The 26,590-nt window shown below is 41.8% G+C and overlaps 1 protein-coding gene across 1 annotated transcript; it reads left to right on the plus strand.

Moving 5' to 3' along the window:
- Positions 1-3,157: 3,157 nt before the first annotated feature.
- Positions 3,158-15,507, plus strand: PDK4 (pyruvate dehydrogenase kinase 4). The gene is made up of 11 exons (XM_084858767.1): positions 3,158-3,409; positions 5,664-5,805; positions 6,553-6,624; positions 7,086-7,270; positions 8,453-8,542; positions 9,293-9,370; positions 9,929-10,005; positions 10,878-10,976; positions 11,309-11,419; positions 12,314-12,427; positions 13,094-15,507. Exons 1-11 carry the CDS (start codon positions 3,253-3,255, stop codon positions 13,235-13,237), a joined length of 1,269 nt encoding a protein of 422 aa, XP_084714893.1. The 5' UTR covers positions 3,158-3,252; the 3' UTR covers positions 13,238-15,507.
- The last annotated feature ends 11,083 nt before the right edge of the window (positions 15,508-26,590 follow it).

Below are 26,590 nucleotides of genomic sequence, written 5' to 3' on the forward strand. Positions count from 1 at the left end.
GGCAAGAATACACAGAAGAACTATACAGGAAAGATCTGAATGTCCCTGATAGCCATGATAGTGCGCTCACTGAACTTGAGCCGGACATCCTCGAGAGTGAAGTCAAGTGGGCCTTAGGAAGCATTAGTAACAACAAAGCTAGCGGAGATGACAGTATTCCAGCCGAGCTATTTAAAATCCTAAAAGATGATGCTGTTAAAGTGCTGCAGTCAATATGCCAACAAATCTGGAACACTCAACAGTGGCCACAAGACTGGAAAAGGTCAGTTTACATTCCAATTCCAAAGAAGGGCAACGCCAAAGAGTGTTCAAACTACCGCACAATTGCGCTCATTTCACATGCCAGCAAGGTGATGCTCAAAATCCTACAAGCTAGGCTTCAGCAGTATGCGAACCGAGAACTACCGGAAGTACAAGCTGGATTTAGAAGAGGCAGAGGAACTAGAGATCAAATCGCCAACATTCGCTGCATCATGGAGAAAGCAAGAGAATTCCAGAAAAACGTCTATTTCTGCTTCATTGACTACGCTAAAGCCTTTGATTGTGTGGATCACAACAAACTGTGGCAAATTCTTAAAGTGATGGGAGTACCAGACCACCTTACCTGTCTCCTGAGAAACCTGTACGAGGGTCAAGAAGCAACAGTCAGAACCAGACATGGAACAACCGATTGGTTCAAAATTGAGAAAGGAGTACGACAAGGCTGCATATTGTCACCCTGCTTATTTAACTTATATGCAGAGTACATCATGAGAAATGCCGGGTTGGATGAATCAGAGGTCGGAATTAAGATTGCTGGGAGAATTATCAACAACCTCCGATATGCAGACGATACCACCCTAATGGCAGAAAGCGAAGAGGATCTAAAGAGCCTCTTGTTGAGGGTGAAAGAGGAGAGTGCAAAAGCTGGTTTGAAACTCAACATTAAAAAAACGAAGATCATGGCATCTGGCCCCATCACTTCCTGGCATATAGAAGGGGAAGAAATGGAAGCAGTGACAGATTTTACTTTCTTGGGCTCCAAGATCACCGCAGACGGTGACTGTAGCCATGAAATTAAAAGACGCTTGCTCCTTGGGAGGAAAGCTATGGCCAACCTAGACAGCATAGTAAGAAGCAGAGACATCACCTTGCCGACAAAGGTCCGTCTAATCAAAGCTATGGTTTTCCCAGTAGTAATGTATGGCTGTGAGAGCTGGACTATAAGGAAGGCTGAGCGCCGAAGAATTGATGCTTTCGAACTGTGGTGCTGGAGAAGACTCTTACGAGTCCCCTGGACTGCAAGGAGGTCAAATCAGTCCATCCTAAAGGAAATCAACCCTGAGTGCTCATTGGAAGGACAGATAATGAAGCTAAAGCTCCAATATTTTGGCCACCTAATGCGAAGAGAAAACTCCCTGGAAAAGACCCTGATGCTGGGAAAGACTGAAGGCAAAAGGAGAAGGGGACAGCAGAGGATGAGATGGCTAGATAGCATCACGGATGCAATGAATATGAACTTGAGCACGCTCCGGGAGAGAGCGCAGGACAGGAAGGCCTGGCGTGCTATGGTCCATGGGGTCACGAAGAGTCAGACACGACTGAACGACTGAACAACAACAACAACAAGGCTCCCCCTTCACCCAGACCATTAAGTCTGGAGTAAAAAATTACCCAGGTATATCATTGCACTTAAAATTAAGTGCTGGGCTGCATCTGCCCTCCTTTTTTATTTTCTAAGACTACCTCTGGGATACATGGGCTTGCAGCTCATTTCTATGCACGTCTGGTCAGAACAGATGTAAGTCTCACTGATTTCAGTAGGCTCTACTCCCAGATAAGTGAGTATAGGATTGGACTGCATATCTGTATAACATCATTTTCCATGTTATCATGTGGATATTGCAATGGATAGTCTGTCTCAGTAAAAGCAACAGAGTAAAAACAACAAAAATTGTATTTTACCTTTTCACCATGTCCATTCTTCCTCCCTCCAGTTTTTTGTCAGTTTGTTTTTGCTTAAATTAACATCCAGCCTGGAGGAGAGTTCTGAAGAACTCAAAAGCTTGCTCACTACTATGTTAGGTACAGTTGATCTTAATAACGGTATTACCCTACGGTTGCCTTTGGAGATCCCCACCCCCTAATGAACCAACATGGCTAATTGCCAGGCGGGGCTTTTTTAGAAGTCCCCCAAATTTAAGTTCTGAAGCTAAAGACGAGGCTGCAGAAAATGGGGTGGCATGTTTGCAGCGATCACCAATGAAACCGTGACAATTGGCCGCTTAACACAAGAGAATCGCCAGAAAACAAATATGACCATCTTCTCCTCAGTCGGTGGACCCTTGGGAAGAGTACATAGTTATTCGTGTACTAAGTGGGATGGTTTATGATTAGCTATATTTAGGATGTTTTGCGGGGAAAGGTGGTGCTTAGGGAAGCGAAGACACTTCGCTTTAGGGGTGTGAGCTGAGTTGCTTATCCCACAACTCGTTGCCGCCACACACACACCCCTCAGCCTGTTTCCCACCCCCTGACAAGCGCGGCGTGACGTTCTCCCCGCTCCCGCCTGTTCTCTCTGTTCTTGGAAACTGGAGCACAACCCCCCCCCGCGGGCATCGCGTCGAGCTGTTTTTCTCTCCAGCCGTCGAAGCCCGTCCGAAGTCGGAGTAATTCAGGACGGATACAGCCTTCTGATTGGCTCCGTCCAGAGAACGAGCTTTAATTAACCCCCCGCCAATGAGGGCGCGGGTAGGAGCCTGCGCTCCATTCTCTTCCCCCTCCTGGCTCTCCTCGCGCTCAGTCACTTGGCGGTTTCTCCGAGGGGGGAGAAGCTTCACCGAGAACGGGGGGCGGGGTGTAGGTGCCATTGTGTCCTATATCCAGAGCGTGTATGCAAGGGCAAGTGGGTTGGGCGAGCGGAGCGGAGACGCTCCCACTGCCGACGCCTCCAGCACGGCCCCCTCCTCTCCTTTTAAAGTACCTGAATCTTTTAAATTAAGGGCCAAAGGTCACCACAGGATAGCCTGAGGTGGGGGGAAGGGACGGAGCGTCACGGAGGAGCTTTCGGCCGTTTCTGGCGGTTAGCCCTGGGGGGGCGTGGCTTACCGCGCGGCCCCGCCCCTCCGAGGGCGGTCTGAAGGTGGTAAATAGGGGCCGCACGTGCAGGGCGCCTCTCAGAGGGGTCGCCTCGAGCCCGGGACCTCGCTGGGCCCTTCGGTCTCTCCTTGGCCCCCTCAGCCTCGCCGGCCTAGCGCAGCCGCGGAGGGAGCCATGAAGGCCGTTCGGATCGCCCTACGGAACGCGGCTCCCTTGGCCGCAACGGGGGGTAGCAGCAGCAGCAGCAGCGGGGGCCGGGTGACTCGGGAGGTGGACCATTTTGCTCGCTACTCTCCGTCGCCGCTGTCCATGAAGCAGTTCCTGGATTTCGGTGAGGGTGAATGTGGGATGGGTGTGGGGGAGGGAAGGCTGGGAGGGGGGCGATGCCCCAGAAAGGGGTAGGAGAAGTGATGCGCGATCGATGGGATGCTCTGAAAAAGAGGCTTCTACCCTTAAAGGCGGCCTAAAAATCGTGTTTTAAAAATAAGGGAATAGGGGAGATTCTGCGATGGTAGGGCCCTGCTTGAGGTGGGTAGGGGGCGCACGAGGAGGGAATTGCGTGCATGGGTTGGGCTTCCCCCAAAGTTTGGGCTTCCCAAGCCGCAGGTTCACGGAGAGTAAGAACAAATTGATTTTGGAAGGGGGAGACACGCATCCGGATAATGATCCCAAGGGAGGGATGCTGTATTTTCCCCCATCCGTTGATCACTTGCCTCGGTCAGATTCCAGAGGGGTGGCCTTGTGAGTCTATTACAGAAAAAGAAGAAGAAATAGTCTCTTGCCACTTTAAATACTTAATTCATTGTGTCATAAGCTCCTGCAGACTGCAGCTTGTTTCATAACATGCAAGAACCTGATGCAATTCACACATCTGATGACATTGACAAGGGCTTTAGTCCACAAAAGTGTATGCCACAATTAATTTCTTAGGCTGCAATCCCATGCACATTTACCTGGGAGCAAGCACCACTGACCACAGTGGGGCTTTCTTTTGAATAAGCTTGCATAGGACTGCATTTGGTTTCTACAGCTTTCACTTTCTCTTGTATTCCACTTAAGTTCTGTAAAGTTCCCATGTCTTGATTACTTGAGGAGTTAGAAAGGTTCCATTTAACTGTAATCTGTTGAAGAAATAGAATTTTGTGCAGCTTTTTCATATGGTTTTGTTATGCAACATTTTTGGTTTTATCAGAAAACAATTGTACAGGAAGCATATTTTCCAGGATTTTAAAAAAAGTGTATTATATACTATTCTTTCCATGCAGTATGCTTCTTATATGTATTATGCAATGAAATATAAAACCTGGAAACAGTAAAGGCTTTTTTTTTTTTTTTTTGGTAACCATTAAATAAGCATATGCCTAAATGTTTGTGTTTCTAAATTATTTTGATTTTCAGTGTCATTGAAATTAGTCTTAAGAATTGTTTCCTTTTTTAAAAAAAATCTCCAGGAACCAAACAGTTTAGCCTATTTCTCATTCCATTTTAACAAATCTTTCTAGGAATCTTCATAGTCACTCACTCACCTTTATCTCAATGGCTTTCGTTGCTGCTATAATACTTAGAAACCCAGGGGTTATTCATCAGAAAGTATGAAAATAGGATTTTGTCTCTTCTGTTGGTTTTGCTGAACTGAACAAATAACTTTCAGAATTCCTATTACTTAAACCTTGCCATTTGTAATATGCAAGGGCTGCCTTCACCAGGCTTTCATTATTGCTGGCACTGTACTCAGCCACTGACCTTTGAATGAGACATCAAATGTCAATCTGTTGTAATGGCAAGAGCAAGTTAAGTACTTAGGAGGTTTTTTAATTGTTAACTATATATAGTTTGCTATGCATGTTTGTGGTGGCACCAAATTGTGATGTGATATGACAAGTTTGGAACATTTGGCTTTCATTTGGAAGTATTTATTTTCTAGACAATGCTGTGATTTTGTACTTGTAGGAAAGCCAGAGGCACTTTAAAATGACATACTCTTAATGTTAAGTAAAATTATTGAACTTAAAGTAGACAATACATAAATTTGTGTATTCATTCATATTTAAAGGTTTATTGTTAACACATCTCAGATAGGGGCACATAGTCTACTTTTCTTGACTTGTGTTTTTTTCCTGGCCCTTACCAAGAACACTTGAGCATAGGTATTAAGTTTCAGCTGATTTTTCTTGTTAAGTTTGTGATAACTCATACTAGAGTTCTTTAAGAGTACATCTGTAATGCAACAAGCGAATTCAGAAGCTAGAAAGGGTAAACCAGATTATTTTTGTTGATTGCTTTGTATTAATTCATAGAATCATAGAATAGCAGGGTTGGAAGGGGCCTACAAGGCCATCGAGTCCAACCCCCTGCTCAAAGCAGGAATCCAAGTCAGAGCATCCCTGACAGATGGCTGTCCAGCCTCGTCTTGAACGCCTCATTACAGCTGTTGTGTCAAAATCTCTTTAGTTTTAGTAACTAGCAGTTGATACAACATCCTCTGAGCTACTTCACTGTACTTCATAATGGTAGAATATGAAATTTGTTGAAACAATTATAATTACACTGAAAATACCCTACATGATCTGGTGTTTGTTTTATAGGATCAGCTAATGCATGTGAAAGAACTTCTTTTTCATTTCTCCGGCATGAACTTCCTGTGCGGCTAGCAAATATTCTGAAAGAAATTGACCTCCTCCCTAGTCCATTGTTGGCCACTCCATCAGTACAGCTGGTAAAAAGCTGGTAAGTAGCGGACTTCTGTAACATACGTCATTATAATCCGCGTTATGCTTCCTTTATATTTTAAACTTCAAAAATAGAATCTTGGTTTTACAGCAGGAATGAGACCCTTTATTTGAAGCATGATAAAATACTGATCAGGCTACCTAAGTCCATGGGTCATAGAACAGAATGGTGTGTGCTGGAAGCAGAGCTGGTGTATGCTTTGCAAAATTATGTCATGGTCTCCGCAGCTGCTTTTAAACATGAATCAAGGTGCTGTGGAGCCTCATGCTTCTCTTTTCCTGTGTGTGTCCTGACAGATGATGGCATTACTCATCTCAAGATAAAAAACCAAGACAGACATTTCTGAACTCCCTATGTTTGTGCATGGATTTACTTGTATTGTTCTACACCTTTGGCATGAGTAATTCTGCTGCACACCAAATGGTACCACGCACATCCTCAAAACATGCAACTTTCTCACAACAGTAGGGTGAGGAAAGCAAAAGAAGCCCTTTGTACAAACATCCTTGGGAAAATTGCAGGTTCCTCAGTGCTTTGATGCAGGCAGAAACTAAGAATTTTAGATGGTTTTTTCCCCCCGAATTCTAAATATAACTGAGGTCCCTCTACTTGCTTTTATTTTTTCGACTATTTGAGGTCATTAAGTTAATGAATTCTTAAAACTGTTAACCTTATCTGTGCAAGAAACTTTTTCATAGCCGCTACTGATAACCCAAGATTTGCTTTGTGTATACTCTTTTACAGGTATGTCCAAAGCTTAATGGAGCTAGTGGACTTCTGTGAGAAAAAGTCAGATGACCACAAAGTTCTATCTGAGTAAGTTCTTCTATGTTACATTTTATTAATAGCTTACTCCATTCAGAATAGTGGCTGACTGACATCAGGTCATTCATCTATATTAGAAACTTGAACTTTATTCAATTCAGAACACATAGATGGCTGGTTATATCTAATGAGATAAGCTTACAACAGTATAACTAATTGATATCTGGTGTTGCAAAAAGTGACATGTTGAGATAAAACAAGTCAACAATAAATTACAAACTGTCAAGATAACAGGATACTTCAGTTGTCTTGACAGAATGAATGATGAAGTAAAGTAACTAATATCTTTAAGTTTTTCTTTGTTCTGTTGTAGTTCTTTGTAAAAAGAAAAGCAGTATATTTGCTGCTAAGTTGCCCATTGTGAGTAATCTGCAGCTTGTTTTTATATCCGTTTTGCTTTTCTCTTCTTTGTGTCTAAAGATCTCTCTCCCTCTTCCCCCCCTTCCCCCTAGCTTTATCGATGCCATTGTTAAAGTCCGAAACCGACACCATGATGTGGTGCCCACAATGGCACAAGGGGTTCTAGAATACAGAGATTCTTCTAAAATGGACCCATTCATCAATCAAAACATTCAATACTTCTTGGATCGGTTTTACATGAACCGGATATCCATCCGGATGCTAATAAACCAGCACAGTAAGTTGAGTTTTCATTCCTTTGACAGACGATTTTGAAGATTTTGTGAAACATGCTCAGAGATATTTGATGAAACATCAAACATAGGTCAAAAGTAGTCAGTTAGCTTATGAAAAATCACAGCCAAAAAAATTAACTATATGTTGAACAATTCTGGAGTTATGATTTGAAACTTTGTACAATACAACACACAATCTCAAAGAGGAAGTACATTTAGTTTTGAGATGTAGGGTATTTTGTTTTACAGGAAGTGGTGGTTGCTCTCCTGTTTTTTTAAAGTCTTTGCTATGCAATGCAAATTCCTGCATACATAAAACATAAAAATCAGACCACTTTGCTGTAGTAGGTAGTGTTGTGCTTGGACAGATGAGACCTGGATTCAAATCCTGGTCTTACCTATGAAACACACTGAGTGGTTTTGAGCAAATCACTGTCCCTCAGTCTAACATAACAGCTTTGCTGGATCAGACGAAGGGTCCATCTAGTCCATCATTCTGTTCACACAGTGGCCAACCAGCTGTTGACCAGGAACCCACAAGCAGGACACAAGCACAACAGCACCCTCTCACCCATGTTCCACAGCAACTGGTGTACATAGGCTCACTGCCTCTGGTTCTGGAGGTAGCACATAGCCATCAGGACTAGTAGCCACTGATAGCCTTTTCCTCCAGGAATTTGTCTAACCCCCTTATAGAGCCATCCAGATTGGTGGCCAGCGAATCCCACAGCTTAACTACATGCTGTGTGAAGAAGTACTTCCTTATATCTGTCTTGAATTTACCAGCAATCAGCTTCATAGGATGACCCTGGGTTACAGTATTTTGAGAGATGGAGAAAAATGTCTCCCTATCCATATTCTCCACACCATGCATAATTTTGTACACCTCTATCATGTCAGCCCTTACCCACCTTTTTCCAAGCTAAACAAGCCCAGCTGTCTCCCCTTACCCTTCCAACATACTGTATAGGCTAGATGTGAGGATAAAAAGGATAACCCCATGTATGTCATCGTGAGCTCCTTGTGTGAGGCTAAGTTAAAAATATGATTAGATTAAAAATCATATTTTTAACTAAGTTAAAAATATGATTAAAATACTATGGCTGAAAATTATTATTTGGATAGCTCTCATGAACAACTTAAAAAGTCTTTTGATCAATCATTTTATGTCTTTATTTCAACAGCGCTTATTTTTGATAACAGTAACAATATGGGCAATCCACGGCACATTGGATGCATTGACCCTTGCTGTGATGTTGTAGATCTGGTGCATGGTATGTATAAATTGTGAGCATCCCCTCATGGTTTTCGTGTAGTTCGATCTGTTGACAATAAGTGCTTTCCTTAGGTGCATTAGCAAGTTTTAGAAGGTGTAAGAATGGTCAGTCCTTCAGTGACAAGCCTATCTTAGCCTCACATTTAAGTACAAAATATTTTACCCACATGCTTGACTGTGTATCATGGGTTAGTTTAAGGGAGTGGCCCTGGCAAGTTGCTCATTCAGAAAATGATTACACTGGATGAGTGAACAACTGTGAAGATGAACTGGTCATATTAACGGCAGATAGCTGTTTTTACTGGTCATCAGATTCTGCTTTTATAATCAATATGAAATGTTGTGTAGCTAGCCTACAGTTCTATGTCGCCTGTCCTGCAGGTAAGACTCACTGATTGCTATGTGATAAATGTGTATAATTAGATATCAGATAGGAGCCGTAGGCTGCAATTCTGTGCATACTTACTTGAGGGTAAGTTCCATTGAATTCAATGGGATTTACTTCTGAATAGACATGTTATCCTTATAGAGTAATCCTACACATCTACCTAATATCGTTCAGTGGTATTTGCCCAGTGTTTCAGTGCTGACAGTAATAATAGTACTTGCTCTAAAGAAGATGTAATTTGTGAATTTATTACAGTAGTAAGTACATAACATTAGAGTGGTCTAATGTCTAGAAAATACATAATACTACATTTGTTTAAAACTATACATTATTTTCTCCTGTCTTTAAAATGAATTCCAGATGCTTTCCAGAGTGCCCAGATGCTTTGTGACCAGTACTATTTTGGTTCTCCAGAATTAAAGCTGACACAAGTGAATGGTGAGGGTTTTTTTCTTCCCCACTGTATCAGGCTAGTTCACCTTTCAAGGCTGTTTACCATTCTATAACTCCTTGGTGCCACTGTTCCCTTCTTTGTCACTTTTTCCCCTGGACATAATGCTGAATTTGCAAAGTTGCATTCAGCCATCTATGTAGCCCTCAATAAACAAGATGCAGTATGCCAGGAAGGAGAAGACCTTGACATGTAATTGTGAAATGGCTGGTTTCAGAATTTCTTAAAAGAAGTTGGAAAAAATCCACAAGGTTGAAAAGTCACCATTGCAATTGTTCAGGAAAGTTTTTGATCATAAAGAAGAGGCAGGGACAGTTCCCAAACTCTGTCCAGAAAATCACAGGAAAATGTGTACAACTTCAATGCAGTACAAGCTTCCACAAAAAATACCAAGAATTGAGATATTGTTATAGGAAATCTCAGAATGCAGTGTGAAATGGACAGGTCCCACTAAAAACATCTTTGTTGGACACACAATAGTTGCTTTTAAGTCAAACTTGGTAATAAAACCAGTAAGGTGATTTTTATTTGTCTCCTTTGTGCAGGAAAGGCAGCTGGACAGCCTATTTCCATAGTATATGTGCCTTCCCATCTCTTTCACATGCTGTTTGAACTCTTCAAGGTTTGTACTAGCAGTTATGAAACATTAATTTTTAGCCTCCATGTTTAGCCTCCATTACTTAAACATGGAGGCTAAAAATGACGCATTAGTGTATCGATAGTAATTAAAATGAAAGGGCTAGTGGCTCTGATTGCTCTTCGTGAATATTTAAAATGTAGTCCTAACAATAGAATGCATGGAGGAGAAACAGGAAAATGAAAAGAGAATCATTAGCCTTTCAGCTTATGTGCAGTAGCGTTTTCTCCTTGCTAATAGGGAGATGAGAAAGTGAAGTATTAAATCCATCTATGTAGCAATTAAATGTGCAGTTAATGTTTTCCATACTACTAACAACATTTCTCAGATATCTATTTAATGAGATGAACATCACGTTAATAAGGGCTCAATCCTATGCAGATAAGCGGCCACCTCTGGACTCGGAGGCAACCGCCTATGCAGTGCAGGGCAGGAGAAGCACAGAGGGGATCGTTCCCTCCATGCTCCTCCTGCCCTGCATTTTCGGCTAGACCGCTGCTTTCAGCTGTCTAGCCATAGGACAGTGGAGTGGGGGAGGAGGCTGCCATAGGACACATTGGATGTGTCGTACCGGCATTTCTGCCTGACCCGGGACACCCCCCGGAACACCGTGTTTTGGCCACTCTACACTCCTCTTGCGAGCGCCAAGTACAGGGCTTCTCTGCGCTGTCTGTGAGGCAGCACAGAATGGGGGGAAGGTTGGCTCTCTGGGAACTGACCTCGGAGCCTGGGCTCCAAGGTTGGTTCCCGGAAAACAAGGTATCCTATGGCCATCTAGCCACTGACTAGTGGCCGTAGGATTGCTCCCTAAGTCAAAATCAAATCTTCATGTTGAATAAAATTATATTTTCTTATAGAATGCAATGAGGGCAACAGTTGAACATCAGGAAAGCAAACCTTCCCTTGATCCTGTTGAGGTGACCATTGTACTTGGAAAGGAGGACCTGTCAATTAAGGTAACTTGCTTGGCTTTTTCCATGCACAGCTCCAGTAGTCTGAGAACATAATAGATGCAGTCTGTTACCCATTTGCTGTTGGAGAATCCCATTGATTTAAATAGGATTAGTGTGAAATAGATGGCTTGTGGATTGCAACCAATTACGAACAGACAAACCTTCTCCAACAAAATACTGTTTTGGACAGAATCTGCTTTTTTAATCAATAAATCTGATATAGTAAGAACCTTTAAAACAAAAAAATATTGTTAGTGGCTTTGTTCAGCCACTACTGATACTTCAAATGTGTATTTTTCTAGTCCTTGTTAATAGCTGATTTTGTTCTTAACTAGATATCTGATAGAGGGGGAGGTGTTCCAGTGAGGAAAATAGAAAGCCTCTTCAGCTACACATATTCTACAGCACCAAAGCCTGTGATGGACAACAAAAATTCTACTCCTTTGGTAAGATATGAAGCTATAAGACTTGAGCTGTTCATAGAAGAGTTAGGTCATTGCGGCTCTCATTGCTCTTGGCACTTCTATTCTGGCACAGAGGGCCCACTTCGTCCATTTTGTCTTTTGACAAATTGACACAAAGGATTCTTCCAAATAGAGTGGTTTGCATATACGCTGAATCAGCATGCCTGATAGCTACAGCAGCTGCACGGTTCCCTATACTGATACTTTGCATTACCGGTGATCAACATAGGGAATGGCGCAGTTGCTGCAGATACTAGGCATGCTGATTCTGATTACCTTCTCAATACGAGAGAAATTGGGCTGTGCCAATTCAGACTGGGTGAATCAATCAACATGATCGAATGTCTGCCATACATATTCCCTGCAAACAGACAGTTACAGGTCAGGGACAAGAGTTATAGCCTAGCCCTTTCCCCTGGCATTTAGGTTATTGTGTGGAGATACTTTTTTTGTATAGGGGAAAATTCAGTCATGTGAGCCCCCACCTATAGCTTTAAGTGTATAGCCTATACAGGTTCACTATCTCCAATGAAAATGAGTCCCGACAGTGTCCCAGTAACTGACATACAGAATTAACACCACTCCCTGTGTTTTTCACTTCTCCTGCTTTCTGTTCAACATTACTGATTATGTAAAGGAGCAGCTACCTACTAGTGTAGCACCATTCTAGACTGTTGATGTTTGTAACTGGATCAGGAATGCAACACACAACTAAAATAAGCAGGGGGTGAAGTTAGGAAAAGATAATTCTCTACTTTCCTCATCTTTTCCCTTTGAGCAGTCATAGTAGGACACAGGATTTTTCATTTCTGTACAGTACTTTAAGAAATAATGAAGCCTTCACTGCAATTAATAAAAAGGCTTGTTTCTTTTTAGGCTGGTTTTGGTTATGGCTTACCAATTTCTCGCCTATATGCTAAATACTTTCATGGGGACCTCAATCTGTGTTCTATTTCTGGTTATGGAACAGATGCTCTTATCTACTTGAAGGTATGTTCTGTTCTGTTCATTCTTTCTCTCCTCTTCAAATGATTTTGAAGTGCTACAAATTAACCAATTGTCAGTGTTTGTTTTTAATTGGTTTAGCAGCAACTTGAGCCTTGTCATTGTTAATATTTAAGACAGTGAACTGTTACAATTTGAAATGGTAAAGGAAATCTTATTTCAGTGTACCTTTGATTTGATTTTGCTACTGCCTTTGGTTAGGCGTTGGTTAGATTATTGTGCTTATTTTTATTATCTTGTATTTTATTCTTTTGGATTGTAAGCCATCTTGAATATTTTATAGAAAGCAGAGTATACATTTTGATAACACATACATACATATCCAAATGGTATGTGAAGTTTTTCTGCCTTAACATGAAAAATTATTTTACTTGGCATTTTCCACAAATAGGGAGTTTTAACATCTTGCTTGTTGCAGAAAAGAGTCTTGTTCCTGTGTTATCATGATAAACTTCCATCTTGGAAGTTTCTAAAATGTAACAATATCATGATTTTTTAAAATGCTGGCAAAACAGTGTCTCATATTTTTAATCAAACTTGCCCCTAGTCAGAATGCTTGCTAATAACTGGGCCCACATGAATAATACTGTTGATTTGTTTCAGACAGGAATGAACGTGTCTAACTATATTAATCTTGGTCTTGGTTTCTAGGCCCTTTCCACAGACTCTGTAGAAAAACTTCCTGTTTTCAACAAGTCTGCTTATAAGCATTATCAGACAGCTATAGAAGCAGATGACTGGTGTGTTCCAAGTAAAGAACCAAGAAACTTGTCAAGGCAGAGTGCAGCTGCATGAAGTCTGCATTTGTCCAGGACATTTGAAAGGGGATCAAACCAATGTTTCAGTCAGGACTAATGAAACATAACTTGACGTCACTCCTGTTCTATACCAGGACTTAAGCGAGAGAGAAGAAATTATCATATGGAGCAGGTGACTACAGCATAGACTATACATGTATTGTACTTGTAGTACAGTATGTATAATGAAAACTGATAAGTTAGGAGAATCAAATGCATGGGAAGTTGTGTATATTGTTCTTTTTAATCTTTTGAAAGTTAGATTAACACTCCAAAGCACTAATGTTTTCACATTTCTGAGCTAGGACTTGATATGTTTAAAAACTGTATGTCATGGTTAAGCTCCAACACAAAATACTTAATGTTTTCCCTAATCCAGTTACTAGATATTTCATCCAGTTACATAATTGTGACTTTAGTTACATTTATACATATCTGACGCACTCACATTGAGCCTGCTTGAAAGGGCAGTGACAGTAGTGTTACCTTGGCTGCAGTTAAGTAGTTTGGCTTGATGAAATGCTGAGACAGTAGTACAATAGTGGAAGTCGCATCTTTCTACTCTTACCCCAACTGGTAAACATTACTTGAATTCTCCCCCCCACCCCCCAACCAGCTATATTTCTGTATAGTATCTTTCTATTGCTTTTCTAAATGCTGAGGTTTTGCTATTAATGGAGAAGGGTCTTAAAGTGATGTCAAGAAAGTTATGGGTCTGTATTGTGAAGACAGAGTTTATTAACCATATAGCAAATGGTTACATATAGTGAGAGAACAGCAATAAAACAGAGGTTTTTCAAGAGCATTAAAATGCAAGTCATCTTTGAACTGGCTGAGTGGGATATGAAGGTATGAAGCAGGAAGGCTAGTTCTCTGAATGGTGGAACTGTTCCTGTGTGCTACCACCCAGTTGTAAAGCTTCCAGGGGATGGATCTGGATCATGTTTGGTATGTTAGTCTGGGAGCCACTTGCCATGGTTCAACTTTCAAAATGTGACTTCCAAAGTTTTAAATATTAAGATTACACCCGAGATATTTTACAGGGGTGTGATAATAAAAAGGTTATGGAGGACAGTATATCTGAATTCAAAAGGGTTGGGAAAATGCATACATGAGAAACATGAGAAGTGAGTTCTCTGCATAGCAGCAAAGACTGAGAATAGCAGAATGGTTTCCTTTTTGTGAAGGATCATTGGGAGAATATTCCATTCCAAATAATTAGCACTCCTCAAAGACTGGGAGTTTGAGGGCGCAGCTAATGACAATCTAGGTCAGTCTATCATTTTTTTCAGGTAATATGCTAATGAGCTAATTCTAGTTCATTTTAAAAGGATCACTGTGAAGATTTAGTGTCCATGCTCGGTTATGGCAGCTTCATGACTGCCACTTTGCTAATGTCCACTTTTGCAGTGGACGTTGGGTTAAATAGGTAATCCCAGCCATGTGAGGCTATTGTGTGCAATTGGTACACTGTACCAACAAAAGACTTAACAGCTAACTTTGCTGGAGTATTTGATGTTTTTGTTCCCATTGAAAACATAGTTCAGATTTGGGAAATACTGAATATTTTTATTTTGTGACGTGCCTATCTTTATGCTCTGATCATGAGGGGAAAAATATGTCATTAGTATGGTAATAGCAAGTGCACATCTGGGTTGCCAGCTATATAGCAGTTACTAACGGTGAGGTTGTAATGCACTGTGTGAACGCTTAGCATAATATTCCAATGATACCACAGCCACAGCGTTGGATAAGAAGATGAGTGTGTTATCCAAATCAGCTTTGTAGAATCACACATTTATTCAGCCAGTGTGTTTTGGTAGCTATTATAAAACTTGTGCACTTTGACCTCATAAAGCACATAACATCTGTTAAAAATAAGTTGTTTTGCTAATGTTCTAATAACTTATGCTATCAACCTATGCATTGTTTTTGAAAAACAACCAAAGGTGCCATCTTTCCTCTGTCACAGATCTTATAATGAAATTAAAGGGAAGTTAGGATTCCTTTAAAAGCATCTTTGCTGAATTATAGGGCTGGAACAAAGATGAGCCTAGGTACAAAAAACTTGTTTTGAGAAAAATAAGCTTTTGGTACTGTTTTGTGCTCAGCATGCAGTCTCAAAAGCTGTCCGTGCAGAGTGTAAGAAACCCAAAAATGGATTTTAATTTTAGTAGACTGAATGATTTCTGCTAGTGTGTGCCTTCTAGTTCTGGTGTACTTGAGATGTATTGTAATTTTTTAAATAAAATTATTTTTTAAAATGTTGCTTGACTCTCTTCTGCCCCTCCTCCAATCTTAAATCCTGTAAGTGTCAGTCGCCTGTTAAGTTCTTGATTTCTAAACCTGTGTTCTTATTCTACTGATTCCATTTTTGGCCCACTGGTTTATTTCTAACTGACATTCCTGTCCTTGTGCTGCAGTCTGTTAACATCACTATCATTTTCCTCTAATACCAAAGTCAGGTGGTTGAGTGCCTGTAAGTTTTGAAGCAAAATGGGGCTGCCCAAAAATAAGTTAGCAGTTTCTTCCTCCATCTTCGGGAGATATGCAGAAGTATATAAGTTTGTAAATTAAAAGAGAAAATGTAAACTTCCCCAAAAGAGCCTGACAGTCTGTGAACCCAAATACAGAAAGTCTGGGGGGAGGAAGATAGAATTGGCCTACTCAAGCCCTAATGCTGGGGTCTCCAGTGTGGTGCCTGTGGGCACCAATGTGCCCATGGACACCTCTGTTGGCTTCTACCCATCTCCCTGCCCCTCCTGAATTTTATTAAGATTTCTTTTAATTAAAAACATTTTTTTGACTGGGAGGCTGGCATGTGCAAAGTGAAGTGCTGCCTTCCAATGCCATCCTTATTTGGGTTCAAAAGAGTGCTTTTGTATTTTGGAGCTCAGACCATACCGCTTGCTTTATTAGGTTTTTGGGCAAGTTACTTTTCTTTTAGTCTTGCCAGTTTGTCTTTTGAGAAATGAGTGTTTTGTGACCAGCGATACCCACAAGGACAGCCATTTTATGAATGGGCAAGCCCCTCATGGTAGCCATTTTGTGAGGGTGCCCACAACACTCAAAATCCTAAATGTGCCCACTGACTCAGAAAGGTTGAGGATCTTAATGACTTGGGCAAAATATCCTGGTCATGGGGTTTAGGGGAGATGTGTGCTATGCACATTATATTCCTTGCAATATAAAGGGATGCTCCAAGGGGAAAAAATGGCACCTCTTCCATCTGCCACTCCAGCAACACTACCCTAACCACATGCTATGTAGGCACAAATGTTCAGATTCCATGTTGCTCTCCCCCCCCCCCCGCCCCCAAAGTCTTCTAACACAGAACTGGAGAATCTGTGAACCTCTAGATGTTGGACGCCAGTTCCCATTAGCCAATCTGACCAATGATGAGGTATGATGCGAGTAGTATTTTGGAACATCTGGATGGGCCATAGGTTTCCCAGTCCTGTTCTGGCACTATATAGCAAAGCAAGGAAAGACCTCATAGGGGTGAGAAAGGAAGAAACGTGTTTCCCCACCTCATTCCCAGTGCTCCTGAACTTGAGAATTCTTAGAGGGTTGTGATGCAACAAAACCAGTGTAAGTCCAATTTTTTTAACATAACATACAGTGTCATACTGGAGAGCTGAAGTACTACTGATCCCACAGTTGCACCCTGTTGTGATGCAAGGTTGCACTCCTATCCTTTCTTGCCCCCACGCAATTATATCGGACACAGGGAGATGGGAGATAACACTAGTATAGCTGAATGATTTGTAGCAAGTGTTTCTGGCAACTAATAATAGCAACAACTAAAAGGCTCTGGCCTTCAAATTAAACTGCTGAAATAAAATGGGGTGGGAGAACCAGGAGTGAATGTGCGAAAGGTCCATGGGCTTAGTTTTGGTACTGAAAATAAATTCCTAGACACTCTGTTCTTTCATTCTAAGGGTGTGTCTGCCCTCCTGAGCCACTCTTTTGCACCTGGCTCTGGTAGGACCTCAGAGTTCTAATAAAAAGCAAAGGCGAAGCTTGAAGTGTGCTCACCCCTGATATTAGGAGCATCATCTAGTAATGCCAGAAAATCATGGCTGAAACTTGTAGCCCGTTTTGAATGTCAAGATCCGTGTGAAGGAGTAGAAGTGAGTGCCTGCTCTCTAATCACAACTAGCCCTCAAATTCCTAGCATTGGGGGTGTGGGAAATGAGCTTTCTGGTAGGATTGAGGTCTAGCACCTCTCACTTCAGAAATTAAGCACTTCCTTTCACTGTGCGAGGGGAAAGGGGGCAAAGGTAAGAGTAGCAACAGGATAACAGTTACACAGTAGTCAAAAAGATAAGTCTTTCCTGCCATTGCTTAACAGGATGTTGGGATGTGACCTTATTTTAGATGACACCTGCTGCTGCTGTTCCTGCTTCTAATGTGGAGAAAATGCAGGCAATGGCAAAAAATACTCAATGGAGGTTTTGAAAGGCAGCAGTAGGTCTTAACCAACAGAAGGGAAATAAAGGAGAATTCTTCTCATGTACTTTTAAATTACCACTAAGGTTGCAGGTTGTTCATTAAGGTATATGATCCCTATAAGCCCTTGTCAGTTTTCCAGAAGCCCTGTGCAAATAAGTCATAAATCTATGTATACAATGCTCAAATATTTTGAAGTTAAGTGTGAAGCATCTGAAGCCATTCACAGCCTTTCTCTGTTCTATTTATTGCTCAACCAGCTTTGGATCTGGAAGACTTTGCCCTTTACTGGGTAGTCGTTTGCTTTCTGGCACAGATGGGGAATGTGTTGGACTCCGAACTCCTGCCAGCAAGGCAAAAGGTCAGGCATGATGGAAGTTGGAGTTCAACAATATCTGGAAGACCACATATTCTTCTTCCCTCCTTTACAGTCTTTCAAGGAAACTTAAAAAAAAAAAAAAACTTCGTTACACCACATTATGTAACTTTATTGCATAAAGGGGAACTTTCAGATAAACCAGCTTGGATGGGAACACATACCCCTTCAGGCAGTGACCTCATGCTGCAGCAGTCATGTCTAGGTCACAGCAGCAGCAGCTTCTACAAGCATTTTTCAAGTCAAGTTGAAAGCATGAGTGGCACTCAGATAATCAGCATTAAGAATTACTTGCATGGTTTTTGATCCAGAAAGAGATCCATTTTCAGAAGATGCCTTGAGCATCTCAGACACAACAATCCTGTGTAGATTGCTGTTGCTCCTATTTCACAAATAGAAAGCTGGGAATGGAAAAGATGTGACTTGTCGAAGGCCAGACAGTGAGTCCATAGTGCAAAATGCTACACAATAATCTCTTGTGGTTACAGTTTATGTAAGAGGAACTGAAAATGACAATGAGCCTAAGGGCAGATAGCAAATCATATAAACTAACATAGCGATCTCAATTCTCCAACTGCCAGTACGTATGTCACCAAAATGGCACCATCCATGCACAAGTGGGAAGTATCACTAGGCTTAGGAGAGCGTCAAGGCTGGCAGAAGTACAAAAAACCTTAAGTGGCCAAAGAATGCTGATGGAGGCAGGATGGAATGAAGGATCCTGAACAGGAGCACTCCATACTGCAACATTTTGTTGTAGATGCTGCTTATCTTGTTCTGTTCTAAACTTCCCATATTAAATTGAAGTAAATTCAGAACCTTGAATTGTGCTCAGAAGGTGAACGCTGGTAAATGTGCTTCTAGTCAGATAGTGATCTGATGTATTCTGGATAACTTACATCACCATCCCCCAAAATTCAAAGACAGCCTCAAGTGAAATAAACTACAATAGTCAACGTTTCTTGTTAAGAAACCTACTAATGTGTCAAATCTGCTTGAACTCCCAACACTCTTTGGCCTTCATGGTAAACTGTGTGATTTATCACGATGGGAACAAGCCTAGCCTCGCATCACCCACTCTGCTGGCACAGCTGTGAAGAGTTTGGAAGCTTTTCCTTCTCTGTTTGGTTAACCACAGCTTGCCTTTTCTGAACCTGACAAACTGTGGTTAATCTTAATTATGGTTTGTTTGAAACAAGACAACTTCAAACCATAGCTTGTAAAGTTGGCTTGTTTCAAACAGATCATAGTTAAGATTAACCACAGTGTGTTGGGTTCAAACGTAAAGTTAAACTGTAGATAATCCAAATTGTAAGCCAAAGCTTCTGACCTCCTCATGGAAGGGGGAGTACATGAACCCAGGGGAAAGCCAGGCTCATTCCCATCACAATAAACCATGGTTGATCAGGATGTCCAAACATATCCTCCTTCAGGGGCAATTGAATCGGTCATCAATTTCCAGACAAGAAGTTATGTTAATCATTTAAACAACACACTAAAAGAATTGTGTGGTGCAGCTTTCTTATAAGATGGTGTTGATAAAAAGCATTTCTAGCCACCACTAAAACTTCAATTTCCAGGCTCAGCGAGGGAGCCAAGTCCATCTTACTGCTGCCAACCTGAATATCCAGAAATAGATATATTTTAGTCACTTTACAGATGCCTACCCTCTCCAGGGTTTCAGAGCCTGGCAAAATGAGTACATTCTTAGACCTTTGTTTTGCTTAGGCCCTTCGGCTGGTTCCATCCCTCATAAGTTTGAAATGGTCACCTTCAACTACAGTTTTACCACAGCTACTGAAGAAAGCAGACTACTCACAACAAGGCTACCATAATTCTATATGGGCATCAGTGCCCTGAAAACAACAATTTAGAATGAAGCAATTGATGTGGCCCTTTGTTAATTTCCAGGGCAACTCAGAGGTATATCTTTATGGTTATTATTTTGTCATCAAAGTGGCTGCCTACAGCAACTATTACCAGGATATACTGTGTAAATGTAATTGAAATACAAGGCCTTTTCTTCGTTCAGTCAAAAAGGGTGTGTGAGACACCTAGCAACCCAGCTAGCCACAAGGGTAGAGCAGAGAAATAATTCTATTCTTAAAGCAGAAAAGTACCTGGTGGATAGTTCAATGACTCATTGATCCAGCAGAAGCTTTGTGCATCTTTTGAAGCTTTTGGCAAACAAACCCAGAAGATGCACAGCCTCCATCAAATGTGACAATTTGAGTGGTCATGTACTAGCAGGTAGTCCTTTTTATTTTGTATTTGGCGGGGGGGGGGGGGACAAAGCTAAGTGGACATTTGCATTGTTTGATATAAATGTACCCAGGGAATGAGATTTAAAACAGATGTGGGGATGCATTTTAGTGGAACATCTTCTATTACAAGCTTTCAAGCTCTTCTTCAAAAAGAAGTACATTTTGATGTTATATTTTAGGCTGCATATGTATGATTACAGAAATAGCTTGGTCTCTTTTCTGAGGTTTTCATGGTAAATTATGGGATTTCATCCTCTTGTCGGGTATTGCTCTATTTCTTACAACAGGGCAGAACAAAATGAAAGATCCTGTTGCATGGAAGTGGGACACTGGGATATTAAAAGAAATGCACAGGATACAAAGTCAGTCCTATAGGCACATGAGGAGAACTCTGCTAGAGCAGACCAAAGCTCCATCTAGCTTAGCATTCTATTTCTCACAATGGCTCACCAGATGCCTACAAGCAGGGCCTGAAGGCAATAATCTTCTTCAGTCTTTGCCCCCAGCAGCTGGGGTACTGCCACTGAACAGGGTGGTTCCATTGAGCTATTGTGGGCGATTACCATTGCCAGACTATCTGTAAAGCCATCTAAGCTAGTGGTCATTATCATACTTTCAGCAGTTTCTCAGGGTGCAATCCTATGTATGTTTAGACAGAAAAAGTCCTACAACTCCTAGCATGTCCTACCCAGCCATCCTATCTGGGGGATGCTGGTAGTTGTAGGATTTTTTCTATCTAAACATGCATAGTATCATGCCTTAAAGTTTCTAAATTGGTGTGTGGGGTGTGTGTGTGTGTGAAAAGTGACTTGGAAAGATTTTAGCAAATGAATGAATGAATGTACAAAATAGTGAATTCCATAAATTAATCATGTGTTGTGTGAAAATTGGGTTTTGTTTTGTTTTTGTCTATCCTGAATGTGCTACACATCAATTACAGTGGGTGATCCCCCAGTTCTAGTATTGTGAGAGAGGGAAGCAGAAAAAGTTATCTCAGGGTGTCTCTACATGAGCGATTTATTGCACAGAAGTTTGGTATGGAAGTTTGTGGGTCCTTTACATGACGTCATCAATCTCCATGACATCTCCTGCACCTTTTCCTGTTTATCCCACTTTCAAAAAGTTCGGAGATAAGCTGGAATATATATTTTAAAAATGAGGGATATCAGCAGTGTGAAATCCCAGAGCAGTGCTATGAACTTGCCAAGGAAGGACTTTCCTCAATTCACACCATGTGTCTGCCATGTAAATGCTTGAGCACATTTCTCTATCAGAGGGAGAAAAGGGTAAAATGCCTCCCTCCAAGGAAGGGAGAGAGATCTGATCCCACACCCCACCAAGGTCAGAATCAACATCCTCTGTTGATTCAGAGCACCCCATTAACTTCAGTGGGGCTTACTCCCAAGTAAGTGTGCTGAGGGTTACAGACTTACAGCGCAATCTTATGACTACTCAAAAGTAAGTCCCATTTATTTTAATGGGGCTTACTCCCATGTAAATGTGCCTAGGGTTGCAGACTTAAAGCACAATCTTATGTTTACTCAGACATAAGTCATAGCTTTCCTGGAGGTTGCAAGGGAACAGGAAAACAAGATGCCTCCCCCCCCCCCACACGCTCCTTTGCACACATGCCAGGGATGGATGGAGGTACTTCCTTGATTCAAACCACATGTCTGTCATATAAAGGAGCCCATCCTAATCCCACAAAGAAACGGAAAGCAGAAAGCCACAGTAAGGATGTGGTGAGGTCATTAATATAGAGAAACCCTCTGTCTACTTTTTCAACAACATGCTTTATTGTATAAACCTCCATCATGTGCCCTTTTAGCCACCTTTGACGACTGAACAACAACAACAAAAGAAGGCCTAAAGGCTTTAGCCTTTCCTCATGCAGAAGGTTCCCCAACCTCTTGATTATTTTCTGCACCTTTTCCAGCTCTATATTATAAGTCGTTTTTGAGATTCAGTCACTGAAATGATACACCATATTCCAAATGCAGATTTATATAAAGGTATTATGATTACGCCCCTTCATGGATCACTGCCTTGTTGTGGCGAAGGGGCTTGCGTAACTCAGTGAAGCCATAAGCTATGCCGTGCAGGGCCACCCAAGACGGACAGGCCATGGCAGAGAGTTCTGACAAAATGTGGTCCACTGGAGAAGGAAATGGCAACCCACTCCAGTATTCTTGCCAAGAAAACCCCATGGAACGTATCACAAGGCTAAAAGAGATGACGCCGGAAGATGAGCCCCTCAGGTCGGAAGGTGTCCAATATGCTACTGGGGAAGAGCAGAGGGTATTTCCAAGTAGCGCCAGAAAGAGTGAAGCGGCTGGGCCAAACCCGAAAGGACACTCAGCTGTGGATGTGTCTGGTGGTGAAAAGAAAATCCGATGCTGTAAAGAACAATATTGTTTAGGAACCTGGAATGTCAGATCAATGAATCAAGGTAAGCTGGAGGTGGTCAGACATGAGATGGCAAGATTGAACATCGACATCTTGGGAATCAGTGAACTAAAATGGACAGGCATGGGCGAATTTAATTCAGGTGACCATCATATCTACTATTGTGGGCAAGAATCCCTTAGAAGAAATGGAGTAGCACTCATAGTCAACAAAAGGGTGGGAAAAGCAGTATTGGGGTACAATCTTAAAAATGATAGAATGATCTCAGTACGAATCCAAGGCAAACCATTCAACATCACAGTAATTCAAGTCTATGCCCCAACCACTGAGGCCGAAGAAGCTGAGGTTGATCGGTTCTATGAAGACCTACAACACCTTCTAGAACTAACACCAAAAAAAGATGTCCTCTTCATCATAGGGGATTGGAATGCTAAAGTAGGAAGTCAAGAAATCACCGGGATAACAGGCAGGCATGGCCTTGGTGTACAAAATGAAGCAGGACAAAAGCTAATAGAGTTTTGCCAAGAGAACACGCTGATCATAGCAAACACTCTTTTCCAACAGCACAAGAGGCGACTCTACACATGGACGTCACCAGATGGTCAATATCGAAATCAGATTGAGTATGTCCTTTGCAGCCAAAGATGGAGAAGCTCCATACAGTCAGTAAAAACAAGACCTGGAGCTGACTGTGGCTCAGATCATGAGCTGCTTCTTGCAAAATTTCGGCTTAAATTGAAGAACGTCGGGAAAACCACTAAACCGTTCAGGTATGACCTAAATCATATCCCTGATTAATATACAGTGGAGGTGAGGAATAGATTTCAGGGATTAGACCTGATAGACAGAGTGCCTGAGGAACTATGGACGGAGTCCGTAACATTGTTCAGGAGGCAGCAACAAAATCCATCCCAAAGAAAAAGAAATGCAAGAAAGCAAAGTGGCTGTCTGATGAGGCTTTACAAGTAGCTCACGAAAGAAGGGAAGCGAAAAGCAAGGGAGAAAGGGGAAGATATACCCAACTGAATGCAGAGTTCCAGAGAATAGCAAGGAGAGACAAGAAGGCCTTCTTAAATGAACAATGCAAAGAAATCGAGGAAAACAACAGAATGGGGAAGACTAGAGATCTCTTCAAGAAAATTGGAGATCTCAAGGGAACGTTTTGTGCAAAGACGGGCATGATAAAGGACAAAGAAGGCAGGGACCTAACAGAAGCAGATGAGATTAAGAAGAGGTGGCAAGAATACACAGAAGTACTATACAGGAAAGATCTGAATGTCCCTGATAGCCATGATAGTGCGGTCACTGAACTTGAGCCGGACATCCTCGAGAGTGAAGTCAAGTGGGCCTTAGGAAGCATTAGTAACAACAAAGCTAGCGGAGATGACAGTATTCCAGCCGAGCTATTTAAAATCCTAAAAGATGATGCTGTTAAAGTGCTGCAGTCAATATGCCAACAAATCTGGAACACTCAACAGTGGCCACAAGACTGGAAAAGGTCAGTTTACATTCCAATTCCAAAGAAGGGCAACGCCAAAGAGTGTTCAAACTACCGCACAATTGCGCTCATTTCACATGCCAGCAAGGTGATGCTCAAAATCCTACAAGCTAGGCTTCAGCAGTATGTGAACCGAGAACTACCGGAAGTACAAGCTGGGTTTCGAAGAGGCAGAGGAACTAGAGATCAAATCGCCAAGATTCGCTGCATCATGGAGAAAGCAAGAGAATTCCAGAAAAACGTCTATTTCTGCTTCATTGACTACGCTAAAGCCTTTGATTGTGTGGATCACAACAAACTATGGCAAATTCTTAAAGTGATGGGAGTACCAGACCACCTTACCTGTCTCCTGAGAAACCTGTACGAGGGTCAAGAAGCAACAGTCAGAACCAGACATGGAACAACCGATTGGTTCAAAATTGGGAAAGGAGTACGACAAGGCTGCATATTGTCACCCTGCTTATTTAACTTATATGCAGAGTACATCATGAGAAATGCCGGGTTGGATGAATCAGAGGTCGGAATTAAGATTGCTGGGAGAATTATCAACAACCTCCGATATGCAGACGATACCACCCTAATGGCAGAAAGCGAAGAGGATCTAAAGAGCCTCTTGTTGAGGGTGAAAGAGGAGAGTGCAAAAGCTGGTTTGAAACTCAACATTAAAAAAACGAAGATCATGTCATCTGGCCCCATCACTTCCTGGCATATAGAAGGGGAAGAAATGGAAGCAGTGACAGATTTTACTTTCTTGGGCTCCAAGATCACCGCAGATGGTGACTGTAGCCATGAAATTAAAAGACGCTTGCTCCTTGGGAGGAAAGCTATGGCCAACCTAGACAGCATAGTAAGAAGCAGAGACATCACCTTGCCGACAAAGGTCCGTCTAATCAAAGCTATGGTTTTCCCAGTAGTAATGTATGGCTGTGAGAGCTGGACTATAAGGAAGGCTGAGCGCCGAAGAATTGATGCTTTCGAACTGTGGTGCTGGAGAAGACTCTTACGAGTCCCCTGGACTGCAAGGAGGTCAAATCAGTCCATCCTAAAGGAAATCAACCCTGAGTGCTCATTGGAAGGACAGATAATGAAGCTGAAGCTCCAATATTTTGGCCACCTAATGCGACGAGAAAACTCCCTGGAAAAGACCCTGATGCTGGGAAAGACTGAAGGCAAAAGGAGAAGGGGACAGCAGAGGATGAGATGGCTAGATAGCATCACGGATGCAATGAATATGAACTTGAGCACGCTCCGGGAGAGAGCGCAGGACAGGAAGGCCTGGCGTGCTATGGTCCATGGGGTCACGAAGAGTCGGACACGACTGAACGACTAAACAACAACAACAACAACATTATGATTACGACGTTTTATTTGCAATTCTTTTCCCATTGATGGCAAAACTGACAACTTTCAGTCATGACATATGGGGTAGAAGTTAGGAACCCCATCAGGTGAACTGTTTATGGCGCCTGATCTCTGCATGCATTCAAAAGATATTCTTCAATAGCCTAATCCTAAACACAATGTCTAAGTTTCTAGACATGCACACATATGCACTGAAGTAAGGGGCTATAAATCCCTTTGTGCACTAAACTGCATATTTATGTTAATTTGGGCCCAGTTCATCTCATGTGTTCAATTTTCCTTCCATTTTCTGTCTACACTTCGTTTGTCCCCATTTCTTCCAGTTCAGTGACCAAAGACTTCATGCACTGAATTTAGTTAGCCCTAGTCCATGAAAGCTTATGACACAATAAATCTATTATTCTTTAAGCTGCCGCAAGACCTTTGCTTGTTTTTACCAGTGTAAGACACGTTGGGGACTTTTCACTGAAGTGTTTTATTAAATGGGGAAAAGGGAAGCCATAAAATCAGAATTCATTGCAGGAAAAAAGATTGTCTTGAAATACCTTTCCACCAGGAAAGATCATAATAGTAGTTCTTCCCTGCTGACCATGTGCATTGTCCAAGAATCATGACCCCTTCAACATATAAGAGTAGCATCAAATCCAAACTGAAATGTCAGGGGAATTTTTTTTTAGGGCCAAGACCTGTTGTCTCCAGCTGTGTCAGACTACAACTCCCAGCATCTCAAGTCAGCACAGCCATTGTCCATGCTGGCTCGAGATGATGTGAGCTGTAGTTCAACACAACTGGGGGACACCAGGTTGGGGAGAGATGGATCACATTATTTGGAAACTTAAAAGTATCCAAGGTCATTTTTGCACATTGCCAGACTTCTCCATGCTTAACTAATTCAGACTGGTATGGGACTATGTATTTATATTTAAGGGTGCCTGATGGATATATAGGTTTCTGACTTTATCTAGGAACGTGTCCTTACTTAATTCTCAGCTT

This window comes from Heloderma suspectum, chromosome 5 (genome assembly GCF_057233095.1).
Source record: "Heloderma suspectum isolate Gila_16-S chromosome 5, 16-S_ref, whole genome shotgun sequence".
NCBI classification, from domain to species: Eukaryota; Metazoa; Chordata; class Lepidosauria; order Squamata; family Helodermatidae; genus Heloderma; species Heloderma suspectum.